The sequence below is a fragment of the Chlamydotis macqueenii genome, chromosome 29 (assembly GCF_036417535.1).
Source record: "Chlamydotis macqueenii isolate bChlMac1 chromosome 29, bChlMac1.mat, whole genome shotgun sequence".
NCBI lineage: Eukaryota > Metazoa > Chordata > Aves > Otidiformes > Otididae > Chlamydotis > Chlamydotis macqueenii.
In genome coordinates, this window is record NC_141584.1 from 2,006,488 (window position 1) to 2,026,559 (window position 20,072).

The 20,072-nt window shown below is 71.3% G+C and overlaps 3 protein-coding genes across 3 annotated transcripts; 1 reads left to right on the forward strand and 2 right to left on the reverse strand.

Annotated features, from left to right (window-relative positions):
- The first annotated feature begins 587 nt into the window (after positions 1–587).
- On the forward strand, positions 588–3,833 carry LOC147597080 (beta-1,4 N-acetylgalactosaminyltransferase 1-like). Its single transcript, XM_086768657.1, has 4 exons — positions 588–671; positions 725–802; positions 942–1,179; positions 3,575–3,833. Exons 1-4 carry the CDS (start codon positions 588–590, stop codon positions 3,787–3,789), a joined length of 615 nt encoding a protein of 204 aa, XP_086624783.1. The 3' UTR covers positions 3,790–3,833.
- Positions 3,834–6,936: 3,103 nt separating this feature from the next.
- DTX3 (deltex E3 ubiquitin ligase 3) lies at positions 6,937–13,520 on the reverse strand. The gene is given in 8 exon segments (XM_086768902.1): positions 6,937–7,107; positions 9,030–9,247; positions 11,285–11,517; positions 11,520–11,865; positions 11,867–11,932; positions 11,934–11,965; positions 12,568–12,635; positions 13,381–13,520. Coding segments are annotated over 7 exon segments (984 nt in total). The 5' UTR covers positions 12,581–12,635; positions 13,381–13,520; the 3' UTR covers positions 6,937–7,031.
- Positions 13,521–14,242: 722 nt separating this feature from the next.
- On the reverse strand, positions 14,243–18,633 carry LOC147597082 (phosphatidylinositol 5-phosphate 4-kinase type-2 gamma-like). The gene is given in 12 exon segments (XM_086768896.1): positions 14,243–14,579; positions 14,825–14,928; positions 15,037–15,133; positions 15,135–15,198; positions 15,200–15,300; positions 15,408–15,521; positions 15,851–15,889; positions 15,974–16,120; positions 17,171–17,311; positions 17,434–17,530; positions 17,624–17,721; positions 18,466–18,633. Coding segments are annotated over 12 exon segments (1,242 nt in total). The 5' UTR covers positions 18,625–18,633; the 3' UTR covers positions 14,243–14,498.
- Positions 18,634–20,072: the final 1,439 nt, after the last annotated feature.

The following is a 20,072-nucleotide window of genomic DNA, read 5'->3' on the forward strand; positions in this document are numbered from 1 at the left end:
TGAAACCGGTGGCCAGCGGGACCCCACGCTCCGGCTTGGATGGGGTCCATGTCCCCCCCCCCCCGGCTCCTGGGTGTCCGGGGGTCCTCCCCAGTGCCCCCCAGTATTCCCCTAGGGTCCCCCAGTACCCGGCAGTGCCCCCCAGAGGCCCCCCCAGTGCCCCTCAGTGTCCCCCAGAGGCTCCCAGTAACCCCCCAGTGTCCCCCCGTATCCCCCCAGTGTCCCTCAGTGTCCCCCAGAGGCCCCCTAGTACCTTCCAGTGTCCCCCAGTATCCACCCACTGTCCCCCCGTATCCCCCCAGTGCCTCCCAGTACCCCCCCAGTGTCCCCCAGTGTCCAGTGTTTTGGCTGCTGGGGGGGTCCCAGGGGCTGCGGGTGGTGGGGGGGGAGGTGCGGGTGCCCAGTGGCACAGGCGGGTGAGACTGGGGTGGGCACTGGGGGGGGGGGGGGGAGTCTCGGGTGCCGGTGCCGCAGGTGGGTGACTCTGGGGGTCCCGTGGGGGGGGGGGGTCTCAGCACCCAGTGCCGTTCCGCAGGTGGGTGATGGGGAGGGGCGGGGGGGTCCCGGTGCCGCCCCGCAGGTGGGTGATGCGGGGCGGGGGGGTCCCGGTGCCGCCCCGCAGGTGGGTGATGGTGGGGGGGGGTCCCGGTGGTCCCGGTGCCGGCCCGCAGGTGGGTGATGCTGGGGGGGGGGGGGTCCCGGGGGTCCCGGTGCTGCCCCGCAGGTGGGTGATGGTGGGGGGGGTCCCGGTGCCGCCCCGCAGGTGGGTGATGCTGGGGGGGGTCCCGGTGCCGCCCCGCAGGTGGGTGATGCTGGGGGGGGGGGGGTCCCGGGGGTCCCGGTGCCGCCCCGCAGGTGGGTGATGCGGGGGGGGGTCCCGGGGGTCCCGGTGCCGCCCCGCACGTGGGTGATGGTGGGGGGGTCCCGGTGCCGCCCCGCAGGTGGGAGGCGCGGTGCGGGAGATCACGGGCTACACCACCACGTACCGGCAGCGGCTGAGCGTGCGGGGGGGCGGCGCGGGGGGCGACTGCCTGCGCACGCGGCCCGGGTTCCACCACCGCCTGGCCGGGTTCCCCGCCTGCGTGGTCACCGACGGCGTCGTCAACTTCTTCCTGGCCCGCACCGACAAGGTCCGGCAGGTGGGCTTCGACCCCCGCCTGCGCCGCGTCGCCCACCTCGGTGAGGCGGGGGGGGGGGCGGGGGGTCCTGCAGGGGAGCTGAGGGGTCTGGGGGTGCTGGGAGGGGAGCTGAGGGGGTCTGGGGGTCCCTGGGGGGGGGAGCTGAGGGGGTCTCGGGGTCCCTGGGGGGGGAGCTGAGGGGGTCTGGGGGTGCTGGGAGGGGTCTCGGGTGGGGAAGGGGCCTGGGGGTGTTGGGAGGGGATCTGAGGGGGGTCTGGGGGTCCCTGGGGGGGGGAGCTGAGGGGTCTGGGGTGCTGGGAAGGGAGCTGAGGGGGTCTGGGGGTCCCTGGGGGGGGGAGCTGAGGGGTCTGGGGGTGCTGGGAGGGGAGCTGAGGGGTCTGGGGGTCCCTGGAGGGGGGGAGCTGAGGGGTCTGGGGTGCTCGGAAGGGAGCTGAGGGGTCTGGGGGGTCCCTGGAGGGGGGAGCTGAGGGGGTCTGGGGGTGCTGGGAGGGGAGCTGGGGGGGTCTGAGGGTCCCTGGGAGGGAGCTGAGGGGGTCTGGGGGTGCTGGGAGGGGAAGCTGAGGGGTCTGGGGGTGCTGGGAGGGGAGCTGAGGGGGTCTGGGGGTCCCTGGGGGGGGGGAGCTGAGGGGGTCTGGGGGTGCTGGGAGGGGAGCTGAGGGGGTCTGGTGGTCCCTGGGGGGGGGAGCTGAGGGGGTCTGGGGGTCCCTGGGGGGGGGAGCTGAGGGGGTCTGGGGGTCCCTGGGGGGGGGAGCTGAGGGGGTCTGGGGGTGCTGGGAGGGAGCTGAGGGGGTCTGGGGTCCCTTGGGGGGGGAGCTGAGGGGATCTGGGGGTGCTGGGAGGGGAGCTGAAGGGGTCTGGGGGTCCCTGGGGGGGGGAGCTGAGGGGTCTGGGGGTGCTGGAGGGGTCTCAGTGTGGGAAGGGGTCTGGGGGTGCTGGGAGGGGAGCTGAGGGGGTCTGGGGGTGCTGGGAGGGGTCTCAGTGTGGGGAAGGGGTCTGGGGGTGCTGGGAGGGGAGCTGAAGGGGTCTGGGGGTCCCTGGGGGGGGAGCTGAGGGGGTCTGGGGGTGCTGGGAGGGGAGCTGAAGGGGTCTGGGGGTCCCTGGGGGGGGGGAGCTGAGGGGGTCTGGGGGTCCCTGCGGGGGAGAGCTGAGGGGGTCTGGGGGTGCTGGAGGGAGCTGAAGGGGTCTGGGGTCCCTGGGGGGGGGAGCTGAGGGGGTCTGGGGTCCCTGGGGGGGAGAGCTGAGGGGGTCTGGGGTGCTGGGCGGGGAGCTGAGGGGGTCTGGGGGTGCTGGGAGGGGAGCTGAAGGGGTCTGGGGGTCCCTGGGGGGGGGGAGCTGAGGGGGTCTGGGGGTCCCTGGGGGGGAGAGCTGAGGGGGTCTGGGGGTGCTGGGAGGGGTCTCAGTGTGGGAAGGGGCCTGGGGGTCCCTGGGGGGGGAGCTGAGGGGTCTGGGGGTGCTGGAGGGGAGCTGAAGGGGTCTGGGGGTCCCTGGGGGGGGGAGCTGAGGGGGTCTGGGGGTGCTGGGCGGGGAGCTGAGGGGGTCTGGGGGTGCTGGAGGGGAGCTGAAGGGGTCTGGGGGTCCCTGGGTAGGGAGCTGAGGGGGTCCTGGGGGTCCCTGGGGGGGGGGAGCTTGAGGGGTCTGGGGGTCCCTGGGGGGGGGAGCTGAGGGGGTCTGGGGGTGCTGGGAGGGGAGCTGAGGGGGTCTGGGGGGTCCCTGGGGGGGGGGAGCTGAGGGGTCTGGGAGTGCTGGGAGGGGAGCTGAAGGGTCTGGGGGTCCCTGGGGGGGGGGAGCTGAGGGGGTCTGGGGGTCCCTGGGGGGGAGCTGAGGGGGTCTGGGGTCCCTGGGGGGGGGAGCTGAGGGGTCTGGGGGTGCTGGGAGGGAGCTGAAGGGGTCTGGGGGTCCTTGGGGGGGAGCTGAGGGGGTCTGGGGGTGCTGGGCGGGGAGCTGAGGGGGTCTGGGGGTCCCTTGGGGGGAGCTGGGGGGGTGTGGGGGTCCCTGGGGGGGGGGAGCTGAGGGGTCTGGGGGTCCCTTGGGGGGGAGCTGGGGGGGTGTGGGGGTCCCTGGGTGGGGGGAGCTGAGGGGGTCTGGGGGTGCTGGGAGGGGTTTCAGTGTGGGGAAGGGGCCTGGGGGTCCCTGGGGGGGGGAACTGAGGGGGTCTGGGGGTCCTGGGAGGGGTCTCAGTGTGGGGAAGGGGCCTGGGGGTCCCTAAGTGGGGAGCTGGGGGAGCCCGGGGGTCCTGAGTGGGGGGACTGGAGGTCCTGGGAGGGGGTCTAGGGGGGTCTTGGGGGCAGGGGTACCTTGAAGGGGGGTCAGGGGGTCCCACGGTGGGCAGACAGGGGGGTCCCGGGAGGGAGAAGGGGTCCTGGGGGTCACGGGGTGGGGGGGGGGGGGGCTGAGCCCGTTTTGGGGGCGTGCGTGCCCCCCACCCCACCCCGCAGAGTTCTTCATCGACGGGCTGGGCGCGCTGCACGTGGGCTCGTGCGAGGACGTGGTGGTGGACCACGCGTCCAAGCTGGCGCTGCCCTGGCGCCGCAGCGAGGGCGAGCGGCAGTACGCCCGCTACCGCTACCCGCCCGCGCGCGACGACAGCCTGCGCCTCAAGCAGCGCCTCTTCTTCTTCAAGAACCGCCTCAAGTGCATGGCCGGCAACTAGCCACCCCCCACCCCCAGCCCCCCCCACCCCGCCCCCCCCCCCCCCCCCCCATCCCCCGTGGGCTACCGACGTGGGTCACCATTGTGGGCCACCCCCCCCCCCCCCCCCCCCCCCCAATCGCCCCACCGTGCGTCGCCCCCCCCCCCCCCCCCCCGTCATGGCCACCGTGGACCATCATAATGGGTCGCCACAGCCCCCCCCCCCCGCCCCATGGCTACCTCCGTGGGCCATCATCATGGGCCATCCCCCCGCCCATGGCCACCCCCGTGGGCCACTGAGGGCCATTCCCCCATGGGCCACCTCCGTGGCCACCCCGTGGGCCACTGTGGGCCGTCCCACCGTGGCCACCCCCCCCCCATGGCCACCCCCGCCATGGGCCACCTCCGTGGACCACCGTGGCCACCCCCCTGCCATGGCCACCGTGGGCCACTCCCCCGTGGGCCACCCCCCCATGGCCACCTCCAAGGGTGACCATGGGCCACCTCCGTGGGCCACCGTGGCCACCCCCCCCCCGGCCAACCCCTCCCCATGGCTACCCCTGGACCGTGGCCCCCCTGGGGCAGCCCCGAGCCCCCCCCCCCCGCTGTTTTTAGCTCTTTTGTACTTCGGGGGGGGGTCCAGGTCCGACCCCCGGGTCCCCCCCCCCCCCATATTTTTGCCCCCCCCCTCAGTTTTCTACCGTACGGCCCCTCCCCCCGCGCTGCCACCGGGGTTTTTGTGCCAAGTCTCGGCCCCCCCCCCCCCCCCCCACGGGACCCCCTCCCGCACCCCACTCGGGACCCCCAGGGCCAGGCTGGGGAGGGGCTGCCCCCCCTCCCCCCGCCCTTTTCTACCCAATGGATGGAGAGATTTTAACCGGACCGGGCTCCGCCTCTTTCTGTGGGAAAAGGGGGGGGCCCTGCACCTCACAGGCCACGCCCCTCATCACTAGCCCCGCCCCTTTAACCGACACCCCACCTCTTAGCTCCACCCATTTTGGTGAAGCCCCGCCCACTCACTGGCCCTGCCCCTTTAAGCACCACGCCGTTTCTTGAGGCTCCGCCCCCTCGTTTAGACCCGCCCACCCGCCTGTTAACCACGCCCCCTTCTTTAGGCACCGCCCATAGCTATTGACCCCGCCTCTTCCATCAAGCCCCGCCCCCCGCGCGTGTCCAAGCCACTTTCACCTGGGTGACGTCACGGGGGGGTGTGGCCGTGGGCGACGTCTGTGTGGGGCCGTGAGGGGCTGCGGGGACACGGACACGCCAGGGACATGTGAGGGACACGCCAGCACACGGACACGCCAGGGACACGCCAGGGACATGTGAGGGACACGCCAGGCACACGGACACGCCAGGGACATGGTCACGCCAAGGACATGTGAGCGACACGCCGGGGATGGGGACACGCCAGAGACACAGGCATTGACATGTGATGCACACGGACACGCCAGGGACATGTGAGGGACACGCCAGGGACACGGACGTGTGTGGACAAGGACACAGCCCCCAGCCCCTCCCGGTGCCGTTCTGGTGGCCCCAGCGCAGGCTCCGTCCCGTCCCAGTGCCCCATCCCAGTGTCCCAGTCCCCCCAGTTTCCCCATCCCAGTGCCCCCCCAGTGTCCCAGTCTCCCCCAGTGTCCCCATCCCATCCCAGTGCTCCACCCCGGTGTCCCAGTCCCCCCCATCCCATCCCAGTGCCCCCCCCCGGTGTCCCAGTCCCCCCCAGTGTCCTCATCCCATCCCAGTCACCCCCCAGTGTCCCCATCCCATTCCAGTGCCCCATCCCAGTGTCCCAGTCCCCCCCCAGTGTCCTCATCCCATCCCAGTCACCCCCCAGTGTCCCCATCCCATTCCAGTGCCCCATCCCAGTGTCCCAGTCCCCCCCCAGTGTCCTCATCCCATCCCAGTCACCCCCCAGTGTCCCCATCCCATTCCAGTGCCCCATCCCAGTGTCCCAGTCCCCCCCGAGTGCCTCCCCAGTGTCCCCATCCCATTCCAGTGCCCCCATCCCAGTGTCCCAGTCCCCCCCGAGTGCCTCCCCAGTGTCCCCATCCCATTCCAGTGCCCCATCCCAGTGTCCCAGTCCCCCCCGAGTGCCTCCCAGTGTCCCCATCCCATCCCAGTGCCCCATCCCAGTGTCCCAGTCCCCCCCCAGTGTCCCCATCCCATCCCAGTCACCCCCCAGTGTCCCCATCCCATTCCAGTGCCCCATCCCAGTGTCCCCATCCCATCCCAGTGCTCCACCCCGGTGTCCCAGTCCCCCCCAGTGCCCCATCCCAGTGTCCCCATCCCATCCCAGTCACCCCCCAGTGTCCCCATCCCATTCCAGTGCCCCATCCCAGTGTCCCCATCCCATTCCAGTGCCCCATCCCAGTGTCCCAGGCCCCCCAGTGCCCCCCCAGTGTCCCCATCCCATCCCAGTGCCCCATCCCAGTGTCCCAGTCCCATCCCAGTGTCCCCATCCCATCCCAGTGCCCCCCAGTGTCCAGTCCCCCCCAGTGCCCCCCCAGTGTCCCCATCCCATCCCAGTGCCCCCCCCGGTGTCCCAGACCTCCCCAGTGCCCCCATCCCATCCCAGTGCCCCCCCCGGGTGTCCCAGTCCCCCCCAGTCCCCCCCAGTGCCCCCCCACGCCCCTCACACCGTTGCATATTTTATTGGATCAAAGTTACAGAGCTGGGGGGGGGGCGGGGGGGTAAAAATAAAATACAAAATAAATAAACCCGCCCCCCCCGGGGGCACCGACCCCCTCCCGGGGCTGGGGGGGCAGGGGGCGCAGAACCCCCCCACCCTGTCCGTCTGTCCCGGGGGCTGCGGGGGGGGGGGGGTACAGGGTGAATCCGTGCCCCCCCCCCCCCCCCAAAGGGCCCTGGCAGGGTCCTTGTGACCCCCGAGGGGGTCCCACAGCCCCAGGGGGGGTCCCTCAGCCCGAGGGGGTCCCACAGCCCCAGGGGGGGGTCCCTCAGCCCGAGGGGGTCCCTCAGCCCGGGGGGGGTCCCACAGCCGCGGGGGGGTCCCTCAGCCCCAGGGGGGGTCCCTCAGCCCGGGGGGGTCCCACAGCCCCGGGGGGGGTCCCTCAGCCCCAGGGGGGGTCCCTCAGCCCGGGGGGGTCCCACAGCCGCGGGGGGGGGTCCCTCAGCCCGGGGGGGTCCCACAGCCCCAGGGGGGGTCCCTCAGCCCCCGGGGGGGTCCCTCAGCCCGGGGGGGGTCCCACAGCCCGGGGGGGGTCCCTCAGCCCCAGGGGGGGGTCCCTGCCCCCCCGCTCAGTCCTCGGTGATGCCCTTGGCCCGCAGCTCCTCCTGCACGCGGGCGAGGTACGTGGGGTCGGGGTACCCGAACCTGGGGGGCGGGGGGGGGGGGGGGGTCAGTGCGGGCACCCCCCGGCTGGTGCCCCCCCCTCCCCCAGCAGCTTCCCCCCCCACAGCCAAGCTGGGGGAGACGCCCCCTCCCCACGCTCACACACTTTTTGGGGTGCCCCCCCCTCCCCAGCCATACCAGGGTGTGACGTCGTCGTCCCCCCTCCCCCCCCCCAGCCTGTCCCGGGGGGGCCCCCTTCACCCCCCCAGCCCGTTTGGGGCACCCCCGACCCCCCAGGCCCCTTGGGGATGCCCCCCCCCCACAGCCTGTCCCTGGGTGCCCCCCCACCCCTCAGCTTGCTTGGGGTGCCCCCACGACCCTCCATGTCCTTGGGGGTGCTCCCCTGACCCCCCCAGCCTGTTTGGGGTGCCCCCCTGGCCCATTTAGGGTGCCCCCCGCCCTCCCAGGCCCCGGGTGCTCCCCCCGGCCCGTTTGGGATGCTCCCCCCGGCCATTTCGGGTGCCGCCGCGCCCCCCCAGCCCATTTGGGGTGCCCCCCCCGCCCATTTCGGGTGCCCCCCCAGTCCCCTGCCCCACGCACAGCTGCGGCCCGCCGGCGCAGTTGGCCTGTTTGGGTTCCCCCCCAATCCCATGCCCTTGGGGTGCCCCCCAGCCCCCCCCAGCCCGTTTGGGGCGCCCCCCCCAGCCCATTTGGGGTACCCCCCCAGCCCATTTGGGGCACCCCCCCGGCCCACGCACAGCTGCGGCCCGCCGGCGCAGTTGGCCTGTTTGGGGTTCCCCCCCCACCGCATGCCCTTGGGGTGCCCCCCAGCCCCCCCAGCCCGTTTGGGGTGCCCCCCCGGCCCATTTGGGGCGCCCCCCCCGGCCCACGCACAGCTGCGGCCCCGCCGGCGCAGTTGGTCTGTTTGGGGTTCCACCCCCACCGCATGCCCTTGGGGTGCCCCCCAGCCCCCCCAGCCCGTTTGGGGTGCCCCCCCGGCCCATTTGGGGTGCCCCCCCGGCCCGTTTGGGGTGCCCCCCCCGGCCCACGCACAGCTGCGGCCCGCCGGCGCAGTTGGTCTGTTTGGGGTTCCCCCCCCCACCGCATGCCCTTGGGGTGCCCCCCAGCCCCCTCGGCCCATTTCGGGTGCCCCCCCCAGTCCCCCTGCCCCATGCACAGCTGCGGCCCGCTGGCGCAGTTGGCATGTTTGGGGTTCCCCCCCAATCCCATGCCCTTGGGGTGCCCCCCAGCCCCCCCAGCCCGTTTGGGGTGCCCCCCCGGCCCATTTGGGGTGCCCCCCCGGCCCGTTTGGGGCGCCCCCCCCGGCCCACGCACAGCTGCGGCCCGCCGGCGCAGTTGCTCTGTTTGGGGTTCCCCCCCCACCGCATGCCCTTGGGGTGCCCCCCAGACCCCCCAGCCCTTTTGGGGTGACCCCCAGCCCGTTTGGGGTGCTCCCCCGGCCCGTTTGGGGCGCCCCCCCCGGCCCATGCACAGCTGCGGCCCGCTGGCGCAGTTGCTCTGTTTGGGGTTCCCCCCCCCACCGCATGCCCTTGGGGTGCCCCCCAGCCCCCCCAGCCCGTTTGGGGTGCCCCCCCAGCCCATTTGGGGTGCTCCCCCGGCCCATTTGGGGCGCCCCCCCCCGGCCCACGCACAGCTGCGGCCTGCCGGCGCAGTTGGCCTGTTTGGGGTTCCCCCCCAATCCCATGCCTTTGGCGTGCCCCCCAGCCCCCCCAGCCCGTTTGGGCGCCCCCCGGCCCGTTTGGGGCGCCCCCCCGGCCCACGCACAGCTGCGGCCCGCCGGCGCAGTTGGTCTGTTTGGGGTTCCCCCCCAATCCCATGCCCTTGGGGTGCCCCCCAGCCCCCCCAGCCCGTTTGGGGCGCCCCCCCAGCCCGTTTGGGGCGCCCCCCCGGCCCATTTGGGGCGCCCCCCCGGCCCATTTGGGGCGCCCCCCCGGCCCACGCACAGCTGCGGCCCGCCGGCGCAGTTGGTCTTGTGGTGGATGTCGTTCCAGGTGATGACGTTGGCCCGGCCCGTGGTCATGGAGGTGCCCACGGTGAAGGTGAGGCGCTGGGCGAAGGCCTTGCGGAACAGCCCCAGCACCTTGTTCCCCTCGGGGCAGTCGGGCAGGTAGGCCACGCGCGTGGTGCCGGGGTACCGCACCCCCGGGTTGGGGTGCTCCACCTGCGGGACACGGGGGGGGGGGCGGGTCAGGGCACCCAGCTGGGATTTGGGGTGCCCAGCGGGGATGGGGGCACCCAGCAGGGCCTAGAGGTCCCCAACAGGAATGGTGGCACAGAGCTGGGGGCACCCAACAAGGTTTTGGGGTGCCCAAGGGGTGCCAGGGGCACCCAGCTGGGATTTGGGGTGCCCAGGGGGGACAGTGACACCCAGCAGGGCCTAGAGGTCCCCAACAGGAACAGTGGCACAGAGCTGGGGGCACCCAACAAGGTTTTGGGGTGCCCAAGGGGTGCCAGGGGCACCCAGCTGGGATTTGGGGTGCCCAGGGGGACAGTGACACCCAGCAGGGCCCAACAGGAACAGTGGCACAGAGCTGGGGGCACCCAACAGGGTTTTGGGGTGCCCAAAGGGTGCCAGGGGCACCCAACGGAGTTTTGGGGTGCCCAAGGGGGACAGGGGTACAGGGCTATGGGCACCCAGTAGGGTTTGGGGGTGATCAACGTAGATGGGGGCACCCAACAGGGTTTGAGGGTGCCCAGAGGGGACAGGGACACAGGGCTAGGGGCATACAGCTGGGTTTGGGGGTGCCCAGGGGGGACAGGGGTACCCAGCCGGGTTTGGGGGTGCCCGGGGGGGACAGTGACACCCAGCAGGGTTTGGGGGTGCCCGGGGGGGACGGGGCACAGGGCGCCTTGCGGAACAGCCCCAGCACCTTGTTCCCCTCGGGGCAGTCGGGCAGGTAGGCCACGCGCGTGGTGCCGGGGTACCGCACCCCCGGGTTGGGGTGCTCCACCTGCGGGACACGGGGGGGGGGGCGGGTCAGGGGCACCCAGCTGGGATTTGGGGTGCCCAGGGGGGACAGTGACACCCAGCAGGGCCTAGAGGTCCCCAACAGGAATGGTGGCACAGAGCTGGGGGCACCCAACAGGGTTTTGGGGTGCCCAAGGGGTGCCAGGGGCACCCAACAGGGTTTTGGGGTGCCCAAGGGGGACAGGGGTACAGGGCTATGGGCACCCAGTAGGGTTTGGGGGTGACCAACGTAGATGGGGGCACCCAACAGGGTTTGAGGGTGCCCAGAGGGGACAGGGACACAGGCTAGGGGCATACAGCTCGGTTTGGGGGTGCCCAGGGGGGTCAGGGGCACCCAGCTGGGATTTGGGGTGCCCAAGGGGGGTGAGAGGCACCCATTGGGTTTTGGGGGGCACCCAGGGGTGCCAGGGGCACAGGGGCTGGCTCAGGATCACCCAGCCGGGATTCGGGGACGCCCAAGGGGGGCGAGAGGCACCCATTGGGTTTTGGGGGGCACCCAGGGGTGCCAGGGCACAGGGGCTGGCTCGGATCACCCAGCCGGGATTCGGGGTGCCCAAGGGGGGCGAGAGGCACCTATCACATTTTGGGGGGCACCCAGGGGTGCCAGGGGCACAGGGGCTGGCTCAGGATCACCCAGCCGGGATTCGGGGACGCCCAAGGGGGGCGAGAGGCACCTATCACATTTTGGGGGGCACCCAGGGGTGCCAGGGGCACAGGGGCTGGCTCGGGATCACCCAGCCGGGATTTGGGGGACAGCCAAAGGGGGGCGAGAGGCACCTATCACATTTTGGGGGGCACCCAGGGGTGCCAGGGGCACAGGGCGGGCTCGGGATCACCCAGCCGGGATTTGGGGACGCCCAAGGGGGGCGAGAGGCACCTATCACATTTTGGGGGGGCACCCAGGGGTGCCAGGGGCACAGGGCTGGCTCAGGATCACCCAGTCGGGATTCGGGGACACCCAAGGGGGGCGAGAGGCACCTATCACATTTTGGGGGCCACCCAGGGGTGCCAGGGGCACAGGGGCTGGCTCGGGATCACCCAGCCGGGATTCGGGGTGCCCAAGGGGGGCGAGAGGCACCTATCACATTTTGGGGGGCACCCAGGGGTGCCAGGGGCACAGGGGCTGGCTCGGGATCACCCAGCCGGGATTCGGGGACAGCCAAAGGGGCGCCCATCGTGTTTCGGGGCGGGGCGGGTGGGTGGGGCGGGGGGGCAGCGATGCCATCTTACCCCCTGGACGCCGGGCGGGAAGACGTACTGGATGATGATGGTGCCGAACTTCTCGTAGCCGGGGAGCGGCAGGCCGGCGTCGCGGGTGACCAGCATGCGCCCGTTGGGGGGCTGGTTGCCCACCAGCTGCCCGTAGAAGCGCCCGCAGACGGGGCAGGCGCTCTTCACCTGCAGCGCCCGCGTGATGCAGGCCTCGCAGAAGGAATGCCGGCATTTTTCCAACGTCTTCGCCTTCTGATCTCCCCCAGGCAGATGGGACACTGCCGCTCCGGTTCTTCATCCCGCGAGGAGCCCGGCGGCGCCGGGCCCCCCCCGCGACCCCCCGCCGCCCGGCCCCGGCCCCCCAAACCGGCCTCCAGCACGGCCACGCGCCCCACCAGCTCTTCGGGCCGTTGAGTTTTTTTCTTCAATTCTTTTTCCGTTTCTTTCAATAAAGCTTTGAGGGCTTTCCGGGCGGGGCAGAGCCCCCCGGGGGGGCCCGGGGGGGGCACGCAGAGCTGCAGGACGTAGATTTCGGAGGTTTCGCCGTCCACCATGATGCTGACCTTGGTCTCCTCCTTCAGGCGGGCCAGTTTGGCCGGGCTTCTCCTTGGTCAAGAAGTCCCAGACGCGTTTGGAAACGGTCACTCGGTTTTTGGCGGCCCCCCCCGCAAGCCGCCATCCTGGAGAGGACGAACGACACTGCGGGGGGGGGGGGCACAGACGCACACACACACACACACACACGCCCCCGGGGTCAGGGTTTCGGAGGGGTGGCACCCAAAGGTGGGCCCCGCGGGGCCAGGGTGTCCCCCTCCCCGTCGCCGGTTGGACGTTTGAGGTCTCAGGTGGGGGCCCCAAGGATTTAACCCCCCCCCCCCAAAAAAATTAAGCGAAGCACGCTGGGTGTCAGCGGGGGGGGGGGCGCGAGGTGTGGGGCACCCCCTTGCCCAGCCCACCCCCACCCTCGGTGGGACACAGGAGGGGGACATTTTCCCACCCCAGGTGGCACCTCAAGGGTTTAACCCCCCCCCCCCCAAATTAAGCAAGGTGTGGGGGTGTCACAGCCCCTGTGACCCACGGGGAGGGGGGGTGAGGTGTGGGGCACCCCCTTTCCCCCCCCCCCCAGCACAGCGCTCCCTGTCCCAAGGGAGAAGGCAGGAGTGGGGGGTCCCCACATCTTGGGTGGGTCTTACACCCTCGGGGGGGTCCCTCACCTTTGGGGGGGGGTCCTCACACCCTGGGGGGGGTCCCTCACCTTTGGGGGGGGGTCCCCACACCCTGGGGGGGGGATCAGCACCCACCTGGCGAGCCCATGGGGCAGAGCGCGAGCCGGAGACGCCAGCCAATCAGCGGAGCCACGAGCCACAGGCTGGGGGGGGGGGGGGGGGGACACAGGGTGGGGGGGGTCACACGGTAGCCCCCAGCCCCCCCAGGCACAATCTGGGGGCCCACCCCCCCCCCCCAAGGACCCTAATCCCCACCAGGAGACCCCACAATAACAATCCCCCCCCCCCCCCCGTGTCCCCAGGAGACCCCACAACAACAAACAGGCCCGGTGCCCCCCCCGGAGCAGTTTGGGGGGGGGCCAAGCTCCTCGCTGCCCCCCCCCTCACTTCCCAGCTCCCCCAAACCCCCTCAGCACCCCAGGATTTGGGGAGGGGGGGCTGTTTACCCACCCCTCCATGTTGGGGGGGGGCCTCCACTGCTGGGGGGGCTGCAGGTGCTGGTGGGGTCACCCCCCCCGACCCCCCACCAATTTCCCGGGAGGGGGGGTCCATGCAGGGGATGGGGGGGGGGCAGGACGAGGCCTAGAAATTGGGGGGGGGCCAGGATGGAGGCCCCCGGGGCGGGGCGCGGGGGGCGGACAGGCCCGAACAGGCCCGGGGGTCCGGATGAGGCCCACGGGGGACTCGGGGGGTCCGGATGAGGCCCGGGGGGGTGCGGGGAGTCCGGATGAGAGCAGTGACCAGGCCCAGGTCGGGGGGGGGGCCCGGCGCGGCCCGTTACCGGGGCTCAGGCCGGGCCCGGTGGTACCGATAGCGGGGCAGGAAGGGTCCCCGCACCCCCCCCCCCCCCCCCCAAAATACCCCCCCCCTCCCCCGCCCCGTACCCACCATCGCCGGGCGGCCGCAGCATCGCGGGGGGCGGCGCGACCGGATCGGGGAGCGGGGCGGCGGCGGCGGCGGGCGGGGGGGGAGGGGGGGGGGATGGACCCTGCCCGGAGGAGCCGCCGCGCGTCACGTGACCGCGCGGGGCGGGGCCGCCATGGCAACGGGGCGGGGACCATGGCAACGGGGAAAGGAGGGGAGGGGCCACGGAGCGCTGAGCGCGTCGCCATGGGAACGGCGCGTGAGGGAGGAGGCGTGGCCGCGGGGACTGAGGGGCGGGGCCGCCGGGACTGAGGGGCGTGGCCGCGGGGACTGAGGGGCGTGGCCGCGGGGGCCTGAGGGGCGTGGCCGCGGGGCCTGAGGGGCGTGGCCGCGGGGACTGAGGGGCGGGGCCCGCCGGGACTGAGGGGCGTGGCCGCGGGGACTGAGGGGCGTGGCCGCGGGGGACTGAGGGGGCGTGGCCGCCGGGACTGAGGGGCGGGGCCGCCGGGACTGAGGGGCGTGGCCGCCGGGACTGAGGGGCGGGGCCGCCGGGACTGAGGGGCGGGGCCGCCGGGACTGAGGGGCGGGGCCGCCGGGACTGAGGGGCGGGGCCAGAAGGCGATGCTGGGGGCGGGGGTCCCGGTAACGGGGCAGAGCCGGGTCCGGTTCAATAATTTATTTCTCGGACACAGTATGGGGGGGGGGGGGCAAAGGGGCCCCCCCGTGCGGGGGGGGGGGGGGAGGAGGCCCAGGGACCCCCGCAGATGGGCGGGGGAGTCACACATGGCCGCCGCCCCCCCCCCCCCAAGGGAACTAGGACCCCCCCCCGGGGTCCCAAATTGAGGGGGGGAGGGAAATGGCCCAGAAGGGGGAGAGGGGCAGCACCCCGCCTCTGCGCCCCCCCCCCCCAGAACAGGGGGGCCCCTCTCTCTGGGGCAAGTAGTGTTCAGTACCCCCCCCCCCCAAAAAAAAAATTGGGGAGGGGGCAGAAAAGGCCCTGGTCCACTTGTGTTTGGGAAGGGGGGTGGGAGCCAGGGCCAGACCCCCCCCCACGCCCCCCCCCGAATAAAGTTAAGGCACTTGAATAGCTGGGGGGTTCGGGGGGGGCTCTCTGGTCCCGGGGGGGGCCGCCCACCCCCCCCCTAGGCGAAGATGTTGGTGATGAAGTCGAGGAAGCGCTTGGCGTACTGCTCGGGGTGCACCGTGGAGATCTCCGCTCCCGCCTGGGGGGGGGGGGGCTGTGGGGGGGGGGTCAGACCCCCCCCGGACCCCCCCGGACCCCCCACACCCCCCCCAGCACCACCGACACCCCCCCACTCAGGACCCTCACCCGCGACCAGGCACCACCAACCCCCTCCCCCCCCGCCAAACCCGGCACCCGCAGCCCCAATTTAAAGAAAAATAAATAAGGGGGGGGGTCCTCTGGCAGCGCCCCCCCCCCCCAAAATTTGGGGGTGCCCCCCCTCACCCCGTGCTTGACGGTCTTGGCCGCGTGCGCCGCCTTCTTGCGGGCGTCGTACTGGGTGAGGACGTCGATCAGCCCCATGAAGTACACCTCCCGCCGGGGCGCGGCTGCGGGGGGGGGACACACACACGGGGGAGGGCGGGGGGGTCAGTTTTGGGGTGCCCCCCCAAAAAAAAATCCCCCCCTCCCCCTCCAAAATCACTCCCCCCGCTCACCCTCGGCGCCGCGCAGGGCGTAGACGTCGACGTAGGGGTCGAAGTCGCCGGGGCCGAGGGGGCGGTGGGAGTTGAGGTAACCGCCGATGCCCTCGGGGGGAGGTCCCGTAGGAGCCCCCCCCCGCCGCCGCCGCGGCCCCCCCTTCCTCGCCCCCCCCCTCCTTCCTCTTCCTCCGCCTCCTCCTCCTCCTCCTGCTCCGCCCGCCCCACCTCGTGGATCCCCAGCAGCAGGCTGTAATCCATGATCTTCAGCTGCACCAGGAACTGCGGGGTGGGGGGGGGGGGGGGCTCAGTTGGGGTTTTGGGGGGGTGTAACCCCCCCTCTGTGGCTCATGGGGGGGTGCGCGCCCCCCCCCCCCCGCCTCGCCCACCTCCACGTCCCGCTTGAGTTTCTCCATGAAGTCCCTCTGGTCCTCCTCGCCCACGTAAACCTTCTCGTTTTTGTTCAAGAAATCCACGTCCTTCAGGGTGGGCAGGTCCTTGCCCTGGGTGGAAGCGGGGTTGGGGGGGGGGGTACGCGTGGGGTAGCCCCCCCCCACCCAAAAAATCCCATCGAAGTGGGAGAAGGGGGGTGGGGGGGGTTTCTCCCCCAAGGAAGGGGTTGGCGGGGGGCGCTGAAAGGGGTTGGAGCTCCCGCGCCAGGCGTGTTGTCAGGGTAACGAGGCGTCGTTAGGGGGGCGCAGGTAATTAGGCAGCGTTATGGGGGGGGGTAATTAATGAGGCATCGTTATTGGAGGGGGGGTAATGAGGCCCGGAGACCCCCTACTCCAGATTTGTAGGGGGGGAGGCGACGGTCCCGGTCCCACCCCGGTACCTTCTCCTTGTCGCTGGCCTCTCGGGACACGAGGGAGCCCTGCAGAGAAGTGGGGGGGGGGGGTGAGGCGATTTTGGGGGGAGGGGGCGGCGGGTTTGGGGCGGGGGGGCGCCCCCCGGTTACCTTGAGGTCGTATTTCCTGTGGACGGGGAGGCGGTGGCTGAAGGTGTTCCTCATGACCAGCAGGTACGTGTCCTCGCTCTCCACGCTCAGGCGGTACATCCCCAGGAACCGGGGCAGCAGGGTGCTGCCGTGGCACTGCACCACGTACTGGGGCGGGGGACACGCGATAACACGCCGTAACACGCCACCACAGGCGGTAACACGCCACCACACGCGGTAACATGCAATAACACGCTCACACTCTCCACGCTCAGGCGGTACATCCCCAGGAACCAGGGCAGCAGGGTGCTGCCGTGGCACTGCACCACGTACTGGGGCGGGGGACACGCGATAACACGCCGTAACACGCCACCACACGCGGTAACACGCCACCACACGCGGTAACATGCAATAACACGCTCACACTCTCCACGCTCAGGCGGTACATCCCCAGGAACCAGGGCAGCAGGGTGCTGCCGTGGCACTGCACCACGTACTGGGGCGGGGGACACGCGATAACACGCCGTAACACGCCACCACACGCGGTAACACGCCACCACACGCGGTAACATGCAATAACACGCTCACACTCTCCACGCTCAGGCGGTACATCCCCAGGAACCAGGGCAGCAGGGTGCTGCCGTGGCACTGCACCACGTACTGGGGCGGGGGACACGCGATAACACGCCGTAACACGCCACCACACGCGGTAACATGCAATAACATGCTCACACTCTCCACACTCAGGCAGTACATCCCCAGGAACCAGGGCAGCAGGGTGCTGCTGTGGCACTGCACCACGTACTGGGGCGGGGGACACGTGATAACACGCCGTAACACGCCACCACACGCGACAACACGCCACCACACGCGACAACACGCCACCACACGCGACAACACGCTCAGGCAGTACATCCCCAGGAAACAGGGCAGCAGGGCGCTGCCGTGGCACCGCACCACGTACTGGGGCGGGGGACACGCCACCACACGTGATAACATGCCGTAACATGCCACAACATGCGATAACATGCAATAACACACGATAACATGCGAAAACACACTCTCCACGCTCAGGCGGTACATCCCCAGGAACCGGGGCAGCAGGGCGCTGCCGTGGCACCGCACCACGTACTGGGGCGGGGGACAGGCGATGACACGCCGTAACACGCCACCACACGCCGCGCCACGCGTGACCTCCCCTTCCCCGCCCCGCCGCACCTGGTGGTAGTGGGACAGCAGACCGTGGACGTCGGCCACGTCCTCGCTCGACAGCTCCTTGGCCACCAGCGTCCGGTCGCAGGAGAGGAGGAGCCGGCGGTCGCCGCCCTCCCAGTGCGGGGGGCTCCGCGTCAGCGACACCTTTGTGGGGGCGTGTTGTTTTTTTGGGGGGGGGCGGGGGGGATATCAGGCTGCAGGGACGGAGGGGGGGCGTCCCCACAGCGCGACCACCCCCCCCGGCCCGCTCTGGGACCCCCACCCACCTGGTAGTCCTGGTCGTCGACGCCGAAACGCTCGCGGAGGTTGCGGAAGACTTGGGGGCAGTACTCCTTGAACTTGAAGTGGCTGGGCAGGTTCTCCCTGGGGTGGGGGGGGTTAAAAAAAAAAAAGGGGGATGGGAGACATCAAGGACCCCCCCCCCGCAACAGGTGGGACCCCCCCCCCCCCGCTCACCGGTTGAAGAGGTGGTTGTTGACCTTGATTTTGGAACTGGCTCGGAAGTCGTCGGGCAGCAGCATGACGGGCAGCGGGACCTGGCTCAGCTCGCTGATCTGGGGGGGGGTGGCGGGGGGGGGGGTGGGTGTGTGCCCCCCACCCCCAGGACAACCTTCACCCCCTCCCCGCCCCCGGCCCCCGCTGGCACGTGGGGTGGCTACAGGGGACGGAGGGCATGGGGGGTGGCCGTGGGGGTCACTGTACGGGACGGGGGGGTCGCTGTACGGGACGGGGGGGTCGCTGTAGGGGACGGGGGGGGTCGCTATACGGGACGGGGGGTCGCCGTACGGGACGGGGGGGTCGCTGTACGGGACGGGGGGGGTCGCCGTACGGGACAGGGGGGGTCGCTATAGAGGACATACGATCGCTATAGGGGACGGGGGGTCGCCGTAGGGGGCGGGGGGTCGCCGTAGGGGGCGGGGGGGTGGCTGTAGGGGACGGGGGGGTCACTATAAGGGACATACGATCGCTATAGGGGACGGGGGGTCGCCGTAGGGGGCGGGGGGCCGCTCCAGGGGACGTCCGGTGGCTGCAGGGGACACGGGGTCGCCGTACGGGGCGGGGGGGTGGCTACTCGGGGCGGGGGGGTCGCTGTCCGGGACGTCCGATGGCTGCAGGGGACACCCGTGCTCCCTACAGGGAACGAGGTGCCCCCCAGCCGGGGCGGGGGGGGGGGGGTGAAGGGCCCCCTGTAGCCCCCGTTGGAGGGGGGAACCAAAGGGACGGGGGGCCGTGTTCCCGGGGGGGCTGGGCGGGCCGGGGGTCCCGGGCCCCAGGCGGGGGCAGGGGTCCGGCCTCACCTGGTGGTTGACGCCCCAGGCCAGCACGGCCAGCAGCGGGTCGGCGGCCCGCGGCACCTTCACCCGCTGCGGCACGAACCGCTTCTGCTTCTTCTTCGTCTTGGTACGCGGCGCCGCGGGACCGGGACCCGGCCCCGCCGCCGCCGCCGCCGCCGCCATGGCCGCCCGCTTCCGCCCGCCCCCGCCGCGGCGCCGGAAGTCGGAAGCATCCGGACGGAAGCCGGTGGGGGCCGGGCCCGTGCGTGCGCACTGCGCCCCCCGCTCGCTGCAGGGGTCGGGGGGTGCCCGTAGGGGACGTGGGGTCACTGTAGGGCACGTGCGATTGCTGCAGGGGGCGTGTGACCGCTATAGGGGACGTGGGGTCGCTATAGGGGACATACGATCGCTATAGGGGACGTGGGGTCGCTATAGGGGACATGGGGGTCACTATAGGGGACATGTGACCGCTATAGGGGACATGGGGTCGCTATAGGGGACATACGATCGCTATAGGGGACGTGGGGTCACTGTAGGGGACATGGGGTCGCTGTAGGGGACGTGGGGTCACTATAGGGGACACGAGGTCACTATAGGGGACGTGGGGTCACTATAGGGGACATGGGGTCACTATAGGGGACATGTGACCACTATAGGGGACACGAGGTCACTATAGGGGACATGTGACCGCTATAGGGGACATGGGGTCACTATAGAGCACAAGGCACATGTGATTGCTACAGGGGACGTGTGTGCTCCCTATAGGGGACATGGGGATCACTATAGGGCACATGTGATTGCTATGGGGGACGTGCGTGCTCACTATAGGGGGTGTGGGACCACTACAGAGCACGTGTGATGGCTATAGGGCACGTGTGATCACTATAGGGCACGTGGGATGGCTACAGGGGACACGGGGGTCACTATAGGGGACATACGATCACTATAGGGCACATGTGATCGCTATAGGGGACATGGGGGTCGCTATAGGGGACGTGTGACCGCTATAGGGGACACGAGGTCACTATAGGGGACATGGGGTCGCTATAGGGGACATACGATCACTATAGGGCACAGGGCACATGTGATTGCTATAGGGGACGTGTGTGCTCCCTATAGGGGGCGTGGGACCACTATAGGGCACATGTGATGGCCATAGGACACGTGGGATGGCCATAGGACACGTGTGATGGCTGTAAGACACGTGTGATGGCCGTAGGACACGTGGGATGGCTGTAGGACACGTGGGATGGCCATAGGACACGTGGGATGGCCGTAGGACACATGGGATGGCTACAGGACACGTGTGATGGCCGTAGGACACGCGGGATGGCTACAGGACATGTGGGATGGCTACAGGACACGTGGGATGGCTACAGGACATGTGGGATGGCTACAGGACACGTGTGATGGCCGTAGGGGACACGCGCGCTCCCTACAGCTGCGCAGAGCGACGGGGTCTCCCCTCCTCCAGACCGACTCCCCCCAGTCCCTCGGCCGCCCCCCACACTGGTGCTTCCCCCCGCCAGTGGCAGGGCTGGCCGCTAACCCGGCAGCCGAGCACCACGCGGCTGCTCGCTCACCCTCCGCCTCCGTGGGATCGGGGAGAGAATTAGAAAGGCGGAAGCACG